Source organism: Cavia porcellus, unplaced genomic scaffold (genome assembly GCF_034190915.1).
Source record: "Cavia porcellus strain 051 isolate PalLab524CR breed Dunkin Hartley unplaced genomic scaffold, mCavPor4.1 scaffold_13, whole genome shotgun sequence".
Classification (NCBI taxonomy): Eukaryota; Metazoa; Chordata; class Mammalia; order Rodentia; family Caviidae; genus Cavia; species Cavia porcellus.
Genome location: NW_026947496.1, coordinates 67074543 through 67087218, shown reverse-complemented (window position 1 = coordinate 67087218; position 12676 = coordinate 67074543). Strand labels below are relative to the sequence as shown.

At 44.9% G+C, this 12676-nt stretch overlaps 1 protein-coding gene across 17 annotated transcripts in view; it reads left to right on the top strand.

Moving 5' to 3' along the window:
• Dlec1 (DLEC1 cilia and flagella associated protein) overlaps positions 1 to 12676 on the top strand; it is a 109975-nt gene that overhangs the window by 45679 nt on the left and 51620 nt on the right. For all 17 annotated transcript variants that reach the window (XR_010051300.1, XR_010051302.1, XR_010051301.1 and 14 more), the window contains 11 exons: positions 2191 to 2278; positions 2937 to 3110; positions 3876 to 4012; positions 5216 to 5308; positions 8352 to 8442; positions 9061 to 9223; positions 10286 to 10478; positions 11100 to 11158; positions 11655 to 11823; positions 12233 to 12326; positions 12534 to 12664. Coding sequence is in view for 14 of the 17 variants with exons in the window: in XM_063260327.1 (XP_063116397.1) it covers positions 2191 to 2278; positions 2937 to 3110; positions 3876 to 4012; positions 5216 to 5308; positions 8352 to 8442; positions 9061 to 9223; positions 10286 to 10478; positions 11100 to 11158; positions 11655 to 11823; positions 12233 to 12326; positions 12534 to 12664 (1392 nt within the window). In the remaining 3 variants the exon portion in view is untranslated. The remainder of the gene's footprint in view (positions 1 to 2190; positions 2279 to 2936; positions 3111 to 3875; positions 4013 to 5215; positions 5309 to 8351; positions 8443 to 9060; positions 9224 to 10285; positions 10479 to 11099; positions 11159 to 11654; positions 11824 to 12232; positions 12327 to 12533; positions 12665 to 12676) is intronic.

The following is a 12676-nucleotide window of genomic DNA, read 5'->3' as shown; positions in this document are numbered from 1 at the left end:
AATGGAACCTGCCTGGGATTCAAAAATGATTTCCTGACTCACCCTAGAGGAGCTGGCTCCAGAATTGGGATTAATCCTGAACTGTTTATGTGTTAAATTTTTCTACAAAACAAAAATTAGGTGTCTAAACAAAAACCCTCCTGGGGCTTCTAGTGGCGGCTGAATAGGTCCACATGTGATCACCAGAAAACAAGGCATTCCTCACACTAGTACAGGATAAACTCTGGCCTCTCTGGGTAGGAGGGCATCCTGCTGTGTATCTTAGGGTCCCTGCCTTGTTTCGGTGGCAGTGAAAATGCCTCTTGATCATGTCTAAGTGTGTCTCACTATGTCCAATTTCTGAATCATGTTCCAGTTGGCTTGGCCCTGCCACATGGGGCCAGTACTCATTTTGAGCATAACTGTAACTAATTAAGTCCTTTTTTCCAGATCATTATAATAAAGGAGTGATGTGCAATTAAAAAAAAAAAAAGAAAAGATAACCCAAAAGGCAAATAAACATATAAAAAGATACACACCATCATTAATAACAGAGAAATGAAATTTAAAACCATGAAATGGCACTCTCTAAATTTTGGTCTGGTATAATAGGTTGTGATGGGAAAAACAAATTTAAGGTTTTTGGGGTCTTGCTCAGTGGTATAGAACTTGTCTAGCACGCAGAAGTCCCCAAATTCAATCTCTAACACTATAGTAAAAAGCTTTTAAAAAGATATTTAAATGCTTATTTAGAAGTATGTATCTGAGGAAAGTATGAAGGTATATTTCAAGTTTATAGATACTATCTAATGAGTGGCTGGCAGAGGACTTCAAATGTATAAGATTTTATTTCTGAAGGTAGGTAATGGAAACATGGCTTTTATTGTGTTACACATTTCTGGTATATTTCACAAAATAGAAGCCCAAGATGTGTACATACTTTGAACTCCTCTCCTTTGCTGGGCACTTCTTTTTTTTGCTGGTACACGGTGTGGAGTTAACTCGAGGCCTTGCCTTTAGAGAACCGCAGGGAGAAGAGAAGATGGCGTTTAATCAGAACTGAATAGGTTGAGTGGCAGAGCACAGCTGTTACAGAAGTGTCTGGGCCTACACAAAGAAGGCTGGACGTCATAGGTGGGGAAGAAGACAGTAAGCGAGGTGAAGTTGGCAGAACTTTAGAGCCAGATGTTCTGGACTCAAATCCCAACTCAGCCGCTAAGGGTCTTTCTCCATCTTCAGGCTCTCCAGCTGTTAGGTAGAAGCAGCTCCCATCTTGATTGTGAGAGCCAGTGGGGCACTGAGGCGAAGCTATGTAAACTGTATGGTCAGCCTTCTGTTATTCGCAAGTTCCACATCTGTGGATTCAACCAGCAGTAAATTGAAAATATTTAAAAAGTACAAAAATTCCAAACAAAACTTGAGCTTGCTGCGTGGGACTTCTCCTGAAGGAAGCATGTGTGGGAACCACCTTTTCACCTTGAGGGTGATTCACCTGGAGTCTTGATGTCCTGGGTAGGCTCACAATGTTCATCTGTACTGAACACATACAGATTTTTTTCTTTACAATCCCCCAAACAGTGTAATAGAATAACTATTTCTATAGCACTTGCGTCTATTAGCTACTATAAGTAATTAATTTAGAGATCATTTAAAATATGGGAGGATGTGCATGGATTATATGGTAGAACTGTACTTTTTTTTTTTTTGTAAGGGACTTGAACATCTATAGATTTGGGGAATTTTCTGGGGTCCTGGAGCTAATCCCTCCTGGATACGAAAGGACTATAGTTATGTTAAGCAGTCGGGCCAGGAATAGGTCAGATCTATTCCCATCATTATTTTACCTTGTATTTTAGTTTATACTGTGGAAACTTCTTGAAGTAAACAAGAGTAAAGGAGAGCATAATGAATCCCCATATTCCCAGCATTAATTACACAGCTTTAGTGCTTACTGCCAGGGGTACAGCATGTTTTATTTATACTTCTTCCCCCATTACTTAAAGTAAATGCTAGACATCATAGCACTGTGTTCTTGTTTTTATGTTTTGAAATGGGTTCTTGCTGTGTAGTTCAAGCTGGCTTCAAACTTGGGGTGATCCTCCTGCCTCAACCTCTCCCGAGTGCTGAAATTACAGGTGTGTGCTACCACGCCCAGCATGCCCAGATGTCCTTAAATGTTGCTAAGAGAAATCGCCTTTCCCTTTTGGACAGATGAAAATCACACTACAGAATACCACTGCCTCCAGTCGCTACCTGCGAGTGCTCCCACCTTCTACACCATACTTCGCTCTGGGACTGGGTGAGTTCAGGGAGATAGCTTCTTAGACAGCCTCAAAACTATGGGGGCGGTTAGCTGCAGTTACTGACCCAGGAAGCCCTGATGATGCTGCCATGTCTTGAGCTCATCTTCTTCCTCCTTACCAGTTGCTGGGGACCCACCCTCCTTCCAGTGAGGTCCCTCCGACTTGACAGCTCCTCTGTCCTGATCGCCTCCTCCAGCTACTGGCTCTGCTGTTTCCCTCTTCATGTTGTCCCTTCTCTTGGTCTGGTCCTCCCCTGTACTCACTTGATGGTGCCAGTCTCCGGCCACTTCCAGCTCCTTTCAGCTTCCCTGCTAGTGTGTTGTCTTAAGAGCAGCTCCAGCCACTGTCACTCTGCTCAGAAATCTCAAAGGACTCTGTGCTGCCCAGGAAATAAATTCTAAGCCATAGGGCCATGCATGGCTCCACCTAGTCAGACCAAGTGGACCATCTTACTCCCCTTGGGTCCGGATGCTTTTCCTAAAGTCCCTGTTCATCTACCCCTGACAGACCTGACGGGTCTGCTGTTTGCCTAACTTTGGTTCAGAGGCATTAATCTATGCAGTCAGCTCCAGTTGTGCCTGCCGCTGAGGCAGCTGTGTCCACAACCCCCAGGTACTGATCTCCATTCTCATTGGCTGCTTTTGTCCTGCACAGGGATGTTCCCAGGAAAAGGTGGAATGGTGGCTCCTGGAATGACCTGCCAGTACACTGTCCAATTTATTCCTGACTGTCTTGGGGATTTTGATGATTTCATTTTAGTCGAGACCCAGTCAGACCAGAAGCTTCTGATCCCTTTGCAGGCCCGGAGACCACCTCCTGTGCTGACCTGTGAGTTTGTGTTACACCTTACTCAGGCATGCAGTCAGAGTCAGAGAGTCCCTACAAGGACTGCCTGCCTCTCAGGGCTTCTTGGTTAGCAGCAGAGAGCTTGACCCTTTTGGGCAGGGATGTCAAGGTCCTAAGGAGGAACCTGCTGGCTGCTTCTGCACCCTTTCTCAGTGTTAGACCCTAATTTCCCCCTATGTATTTGGTGTTCCCAGTGCAGGCTGAATTGAGCAGGAGAGCAGGCTGCAGCCCAGCTAACTCTAGCACAAGTATTGCTGGCTTGTGGGCACCTCTGAATAGCAAGGAAGACATACCTGGGCACTCTGGGGAGCCCATGGTAGATATTGCCTCTGTGGCTGCGGGGATAGTACCCTTGGAAGAGTGCTTCAGTGAGGCTTCCTCAGTGATGAGCCTCTTCAGTTCAGCATGACAGAAGCTGGGACTCTGACCCTCCTGAGTTCTGCTACAATCCCCGGGGTCATGCTGGTCTTGGCTGAGTCCACAATGGCTGCTGACTCACTGCTCTGTCCAAAAGTGGATGGAGTCCCATGGAACTACTGCATTGTGGCCTAGCAGCAGTCTGGGCAGAGCCCAAGTATACAAGGGTCAGAGGATGTCCCCATTCATTCTCTCAGCTCTGGGTGCTCAGCTGGCGCCCTTAGAGCCATAGCTACTCTGAGCTCTGGCTAGACTTCGGGGTAATAGTGACAACAGGACGCAACTTGGGTGACATGTTAATCTTCTTACATGTTTTTTCTGTGGCTATAGTGTCACCGGTGTTGGACTGTGGTTACTGCCTCATTGGAGGAATAAAGGTAACCAAATTTATCTGCAAAAATGTAGGCTTCAGCACTGGCAAATTCTACATTATGCCCAAAGAGATTTGGCCGCCGATAAGTTTAAGGGTGAGTGATCATACATTGCTTCCTGGAAAAAGAGCAAATCCATCAAAGGAAATGATCCCCTGGAGGGAGATGCTAGATAGTTCCATGATTGGAAACTGAAAAGGAGAATGTTGTTAGCTCTGTATCCAACTGCAGGTCCTGGCGAGAATAGAATATATATGGGGTCTAGGACTATAACTCTGGCAATTGCCCCTAACATCTTTTGACCCTAGGCAGGTGTATCAGCTCTCTTACCCTTCAAGACCAGACTTGAATGTGATTTCACTCACTCATGCATATCACTATCAAAACAAATGTCTGATTATATCAGAGGCTACAGATTAGCAGCTCTTTGGCTGAATTTTGTCAGTATTTATTTGGCATGGTGCTTACAAACAAATTTGAACCAAAGTTTAAAGTGGGAAGATTTCACATAAACACCTGCAATTTCAGCCTCTGGAAAACTGGAAGCTGTGTAGGCCTGGGCCAGGATTCACTATGACCTTAGCTGGGGCTGGTATGTAAGGCCTGTGTTTGGTCCTATTGCCTGGGCTCTATCACTGCCAGGCAGCCCCAGCCAGGCGCCATTGATCATCAGCATATATGGTTATTTATCTTACAGTAGGGGGAAGTCCTCTGAAACTTTATGTCCAGAGAGCTTATAATAGATTCAGAGGACCACATGATCTAAAAAATGCATTTCACTCATTTCTGTTACCTGCCAGAGTCTTGTAGGGCTAAGTTTTTGTCTCTGGCATATTCAGTGGCTTCTTTGTAGGGAGTGGGACTGCAGCCCTGCTAATGAGGTAGCAGCTAACTTCATGATTCATTATAACCAAGAGTGCACTGGTAATAGAGTCAGACGTGCATTAGCACCACTCTCCCCGGGTGCTGAGGAGCAAAAGGAGGTGGTGCTTTGAGGGAGTCTTCCCATGCATTTTGCTTTTGTCTCAAGCACTTTGCATTGGTATTCTTTGCACCTCCTGCTAGTATCCCGTGACTTACTTGTCCTTAATCTTCACGACTTATCTGGTGCTTGGTAAAGGTCAAGTAAATGTGTGCCAGATGTGAGTGAGCTGGATGTTTCTCCATTGACTTGGAACTCAGTGATCCTTAAGATCCTTCAAATAGCAAAAGATAGTTGGAGGAGAGTAGATTTTAATTAGAGCCCTGGATCTTATGATGTTTTGCACTCCATTGTATAATTTTCTGCTTCTCTTTAAGGCTGCTGCAAGCACTGGCTTTGTTGGGCGGCCTCCCTTTGGAATCATGCCTTCGAGGTTTGAGCTGGCCCCAGGGGATTCTGTATTCCTGGAGGTAGGTGGCTACACATTGGCATATACTTCCTCCTTTTTGTGATGGCTCATGTCTCTCCCCATAGCTGCTTTGTGAAACCATTTGCTTCTGTGTTTTCATGACCCAATATCTAATCCTATCCCAGGCCCCAGCTTTAGTAGGTTCTATATAGGTACATACTCTTGCATTCTGCAGGGTGATCTCATTTGACTGTCTTATGACCTTTCTCACAAAGCAAAATTCAGGCAAAGTTAGAGTTCCCATTATGAGGTCAGAATGTTGCTTATCCATATTGTTAGCTTGAGAAACAAAGAAAGTAGCAACAAAATTCCTTGGGAAGCAGTGAGGGAACTGGGGAGGTTTCCCTTTGCATTTGGTAGATATTTGGTTTATTGGTTATTGGTCTTGTGTTTTAAAATTCATTCATATTTTCAAATAATAAATAAATTCAACTCGTTAGAAATCCAAAAGATGGAAATAGGTAAGCAAAGAAGTGCTTCCTTTCCTTTCTACTTCTCCTGCCCCATTCCACCTGCTCCCTGACCAGTTTTCTTTGGGCCCTTCCAAGGATATTTTAGGCTAAATAAGTGACCACACATGGGTTTCTCTTTCCTTGTTTTCCATTTTTCTTTCATGTAGGGTTATCTGTACTATACTCTGTTCTTCACTGTGTGTATCCCATTTAACACTGTCTTAGAGATGATTCTCTTGGTTTTTACAACTACATAGTATTCCACCATGAATGAACCATAATTTAGCTCATTAGTCCCCTACTGGTAGGAATGAAGATGTTACAGTTTATATCTAGATATCCCTTCAAAGCCTCATGCTTTCATAGGTGGGGCTTTTGGCAGAAGGCTGAATCATGAGTGTGTGATACTGGGATTAAGGGTGTGTGATAACTAAATTGGTTTAGCATAGTTCTGGGTATGGATAATGGAAGGTCCACCTTGGATGTGGGTAGCACCAATTAATAGGCTTGTAGGCTGGATGGAATATAAAGGGAGAGAAAGAAGTTAGGCTTGTTGCTTGCTGCCTTCCTGCCTGTCATGCTATGAACTGTTTCTCTTCTGCTACGCTGCCCTGTCTTGGGGTCAGAAGACTATGGATCGAAACTTCTACAAACTCTGAGCTAAAATAAACCTTTTCTCCTTTGACTTGTGGGTGCTGGGTATTTTGACCCAGCAGTGAGGAAGTAACCAAGACAGAAGATTTTCTTTTCTGATCTTCAACTGTTTCAGCAAATAACTTACACATATATCACTCTATCCAAGTATAAGTTTAGCCATAGAATTGTCTCTGAAGCGATTTGTGGATTTTGGGTCCATCTTTCATAACAGTGAAACAAGTTGCTAAAATCTTCACCATGTGCACTGTACCAGCTCATACCTCTAACAGTATGTAATGATGCCTGTTTTCTTACACCCTTGCCATACAATGTGTTATCAAAACTAAAATAATGATTACCATGAATTATTTTTATTTTTATTTATTTATTTTTTGTACCGGGAGTTGAACTCAGGACCTTGTGCTTGCCAGGCAGACACTGTGCTGCTTAGCTATATCCCTGGCCCTACCACGGTGTTTTTAAGCATACACAAAAGTAAAAAGACTAGTTTAATGGTCACTCTTATACTTGTTTCTCAACTTTATCAATGAGTAGTTCTTGGCCAATTGTATTACATCTACACTCTCCATCTCCTTTAATCCACTTCCAACCTGCGTCTTTAGATTAGTTTGAAGAAATGCATTTATTAGAATGAAATTAGACTGTTATGTCATACCATCAAAAGTCAATTAAAAATGTATTAAAATGTTACATATAACACTTGAAACTATAAAACTACTAGAAGAAAATAGGGAGAAAACTCTAGTACAACAAAACATTGATAGCAAGAGTGAAATGGAATTACAAAAAGGCTACACAAAAAAGGAAACAATCAGCAGATTAAAGAGATGATCTGGGGGTACAGAAAACATTTGTAAATCCTACAGCTGATAAAGGGTTAATATCCAAAGTATGTAAGAAATACAGCCAATACAATCTCAAGAAAGCAATCTGGTTTTAAAAAGGACAAAGGATCTATATAGACATTTCTTAAAAGAAGACATAGAGATGGGCCAACATACATATGAAAACATGTTCCATGTCACTTACCAGATGAAAGCAAAGTAAAACCACTTATCTATTAGGATAGCCATTATCAAAAAGATGAAAGGTAACAAGCATTGATGAAGATGTGGAGAAAAGAGAACACTTGTACACTGCTAGTGGGAATGTAAATTAGTGCAGCCATTGTAAAAAATAGTGTGGAGGTTTCTCAAAAAAGTTAAAACTAGAACTACCATATGATCTAGCAATCCCACCACTGGATATACACACAATGGAAATAAAATTGGAAAGAGACATCTGTATTCATGTTCATTGTAGCATTATTCACAGCAGACAAGACAAGGAATCAACTAAGTGTCCACCAGTGGATAAATGGATAAAGAAAGTGTGAGGTATAGATATGCAGTAGGATACTGTTCAGCCTTTATAATGAAGCAAATTGTGTCATTTGCAACAACATGGATGAAACTGGAGGATGTTATGTTAAGCGAAGTAATCTGGGTGCAGAAAGACAAAAGCTGTATTATCTCACTTACCTGTTGAATCTTAAAAAGTAGAACTCATAGAACAAAAAGTAGAACAGTGGTTACCAAAAAATTGAGAGTGGTGGAGAATTTTTGGGGAAAAAAACAGAGAAAGCACAATCACTGCATTTATGACAGCTAATTCTATGCTCTTTGCCAGTATGATGAGTGAAAAACTGTTCTTCTGGGTGGTCTGCTTTCACATTTCTTTTATGAAAAATGAGCTTACATGTCATTTGTTTCTTGAACTTTCCCTTTCCTTTTGACATACTCCCTGCCTTATGGTCTTCGGGTTAGGGTAGCAGGGAGGAAGAGGAGAGGAGGAAACAGTGGAAAGCAAAGAGGGGTGCATGTCTGACAAGAGGGGAAGGGGAGGAGAGTGGGGGCCCTTGAGTGAGGGTGACAGGGCGCCCTTTCTCTCCTTTAGGTTTTGTTCTTACCAACGAGCCTGGGAAGGACAGAGCAGACCTTTATCATCCTGTGTGACAACTGCCAGATAAAGGAGCTGGTGATTGCAGGTGCGCTTGGCTGGCAGCAGTGTCTGGAGAGCACACTGGGCATGTGGCAGCCTCCAGGCACCAGAATGTAGCTTTTAGTCCCTTGCTTTGATCAGATCCAAGCCAGGGTGGCCTCTAAGACAATCTAAGAAGACCTGCAATGAGGGAAGATGGAAACTTGGAGTGAAATCTTTCATTGGTTTCACTTTGAAAGTCACTTCGCACTCCTTTGAGGAATTGTCAGTGACTCACATAAATCACCAGAGGCACCTCAAGGTTTTTGTAAAGTTGGAAGGTGCATCCTGCTGAATTGCCCCAAGATGCTCACCCACTTATCCTGTCTCCTTCTCTTCTTTCTTTCTTTTCTTCCATTTGTCCATCCTGTTTCACTTGGCAGGCATTAAACTGAATGAATGCCTGATATGTGCTAGGTTCCCCGAGTCATCTCCTTTCTGGCTGAGAAAGAGAGGACGTTAATGTTGTGCTAATGACCCTCTTTCCTTTCTGTGTATATGTCTGGGGACTATGGTCAAGGCGGGATGCATGTGGATGATGGCATCGGTCCCCTAGCAGTCTTTAGCTAGAGTCCTGACTTCAGTTTAGTGAAATTTCACTAACTTCACAGCATTACTTTGTCAGGAACTGGGCAGCTCGTTGCTTTGGATCTAATCTATGTATCTGGTGAAAAAAGTCAGCCAGACCCTGGAGAACTCACAGACTTAACAGCTCAGTACTTCATTCGATTTGAGTCTGAAAACCTTCAGTCCACATCGAGGAAACAGCTGATTATCAGAAACTCTACGTGAGTGGCCCCTGTGCACATCCTCCCAACATGCATCCCTTCTCCTGCCTCACCTGGTCCTGAGTTCTCAGTGAGATAGGAGCATCCATCCAAGGTCAGGGGGCATTCTAGGCCCCTGATAGATCCAGACTGGATGGAAGGATCTACATTCACAGTCTCCGTCTTGATGGTCACTAGCTAAATGTGGCTATTTAAACTTGAATCACTAAAAATTAAATAAATTTACAAACACTTTCTCAATGGTACTGACCACATTTTAAGAGCTCAGTCATCACATGTAGCCAGTGGCCGCCACATTGGAGATTGCACACTATTGCTCTAAATCATTTTGACCCATTCTGAGCTAGGAACAGTACTCTAGAGAGGTCACATTGCATCAGTGCCCTGATGCTGGCAAAGCCATCTCAATCCTGGGGCAGAGAGATTAGATCTGTGGGTTCAGCCCACACCGTCATTTACTTCTTGACCAGCCTTTAAGCACCATCATTCTACCATGAGTGACCTCAGGGACCTCCCAGGTAGGTCTTCTCCCTGTTGTCAGACATTACACAGGCTTCTGTGATCCAGCATGACAAGTGGTACTTGCCTGTCATCCCTCCTGCATTTGCAGCTTCCTGTCAGGAACATCTGTGCTTCCTACTGCCATGGAATTGTCACAGGCCTTTATGGGTAGCCAAGTACACTTATCCTGGGAATGCATAGCTAGAAACAGGGTCCAGGGAGGGGTGCATATGGCAAACCCTGGACACCGTAACTTCTGGCGTTGACCATATCTCATGATTCACTACAACTCCTGCCTTCCACTGTGGTGGATGGAAAAGAGGGGGCTCTTCACATGGTTCTAGTTTGCACTCCCTGACCCATCTGCAGTCCCTTTCCCAGGTCTTTCTATGTTTCTCCATGGGAGGAACTTGAAGCTTGACAGTTTCTATTCCTAGAAAGGAATTTTGTCTTTTTTTCTGCATACTCCTGGAACAGGGCAGGCCAGGTATATATAGATGACCTGATACAGTTGGGACATAGCTTTGGATCTGCTGTCCACTGACATGGTTTTTCCCACAGACATGTGGAGCTGGTCTTCCGTTGGCAGATCATGAAGCCCAACCTGAAGCCTCTAATGCCTGGAGAAACCTACAGCCTGAACAGCATCAAGCACCACCCTGATAGGGAGACTGCCTTCTCCATCAAGCCTGAAAAGGGGGTTCTTGGCCCTCACACAGATCATGAGTTTATCCTGAGCTTTTCTCCTTATGAGGTTAAAAGGGGGTCATGTTGTCAGCTACATATGATCAGGTCATGATATCTTGCCCCTCTGTCTGTGTTCTTTAATGACATTAAAGCCACAGCTGGGCCTGACAAGGCACTGGAGCACTCCCAGAGCATATGCCTGGTGTTCAGGATGATGAAACTCATTTTTCTGGTTCAGATCCTCTGTATATGCCCCAGCAGCAGGACCTCAGGCTTGTCTCCCAGCCCTAGTGTCTTACACAGTTCTGTTGTGTCAGAGAACATTACCACCTCACTCATCCCACAGCAGTCTTTAGACAGCATGAGGCTCAGGCTGCCAACGGCCTGGTTAGCACAGGGCCAGTCTGGGCCTTTGTTAGCAAGACTGGGACCCAGAGAAGCATGGTGCTCTTTGGGACTCCACACCAGTGACAGCCTCAGGGGTCTCCCTTCCCTCCAGAAGGCTGCTTCCCATGGCTTCTGTCCTGGCAGCAGCCCCACTTTCTCAAGGTGTGAAAGAGGTGGCAAGAAAGTGCTCCATAGTTGTTTGGAGGGCCAAAGGGAGGAGGGATTCCTGTGCCAGTGCCAGTTATTTCCAGCAGCCTGGCTGGAGTGCATGCCGGTTTTCAGTGCAGTATTTGTCTTGCAGCTGAGGGGTTTCCATAGTGTTCTGCAGATGGTGCTGGAAGACATTCCCAAGCCTGTAAGGTGAGTATGGCCTGGACCTGGATTTGAGTGGACAGCTGGGGATGCTTCTGTAGCAAATCCCAGGTCCAGGGTAGACGATTACCCTGGCTGCCCCAGGCTTTGGGAGCCTCTAGCACTTTTACTCTGGCAACTTATTGCAGCTTTGGCTCAGCCTACAGGGAATAGAGTTGACTGGACTTTCTAGGAGAGCTATAGGTCACCCCAGGAAGCATGGGCTGTCCTTAGTCTCATTGCTTCACTTGGACAGCTGAGTTCATGCTGCCTGGGTGGTGTTGAATACTAACGATATTTTGCTTCATCTCAGGGTGGAGCTCTTATCAGCCTGGTGCACAGATCCCAGGCTGGGGGCTGCATTGTAGCTTTGGATGATGATTCTGATTGTAGAGGGCTTGGGAATCACAGACTGTAGGTCTTTTCTTTTTAAGATAAAAAAGTGACAGAACCAGAGACATGTAGGGATGTGCTGCTTTCTAGCTCACGGTGGGTTTGTCTACAGCTCAGAGGTAGAGAACCAGGCGGACTACTTATATTCTGCGGATGACCTGATTGTTTTGGAAGTCGAAGTGAAAGGCTCAGCAGAGCCCTTCCAGGTTCTCTTAGAACCATATGCCCTCATCATCCCAGGGGAGAACTACATTGGTGTCAATGTGAAGAAAGATTTTAAGGTAGGGTGTATCCTGTTGCTTGCTCAGCCTTGCAGAGGAGGTGTTGAACTGTAGGGAAGACAGAGCTGGAGGGGCCGCTGCAGGGAGCCTGAGGCTGATCCCAGGGCCCCATATGTCTGGGTCAGGCATGTCTTATCTTATTTTACCAGTGTTTCAGAATCCTCTCAACTAAGGCTGTGCAACCCTTCCCTATTCACAGGTCCTTAGCAGGATATGGCACTCACATGGCTGTGGTGTGCAGTGAGGTTGCTGTTATGTTGGGAAGGCTGCAGCGTTGGGTGTCCAGGAGTTAACTGGGTGGCTAGGGAGCAGACGTGTGGTGTGCTCATGATCCCTCTCCACTCAGCAGGTACAGATTTGATGTGAGAGGGTAGCACTGGGGCAGCCTGGATGGGGGTATGTCTTTCAGATGTGGAACAACAGCAAGTCACCCATCAGATACATGTGGAAGAAGATCAGTGACTGTCATATCATTGAAGTGGAGCCCTGCACAGGGGTCATAGGTACCTGGGATTTGCAGGAGTGCGTGACCTGCGTGGAGGAGTCTAATATTAGAGTTAGACGGGCCTGTGGGAGGCCTTGGTGTCTTGCCATCAGGTCCAGCCAAGACCTTTGGCATGTGCCAGATGAAGCTTGGAAAGGCTGGAGATCTAGTCCTGACCACAGAAGGAGACCATCCCACTTCTCTTCTTTCTGTTTTCCTCTTTCAGAACCCAATGAAGTTGGGAACTTTGAGTTGAACTTTACCGGGGGTGTCCCTGGCCCAGCAAGCCAGGACCTGCTGTGTGAGATCAGACACTCACCCTCACCAGTCGTGTTACACATTGAGGCAGCCTTTAAGGTTTGCAGGTGG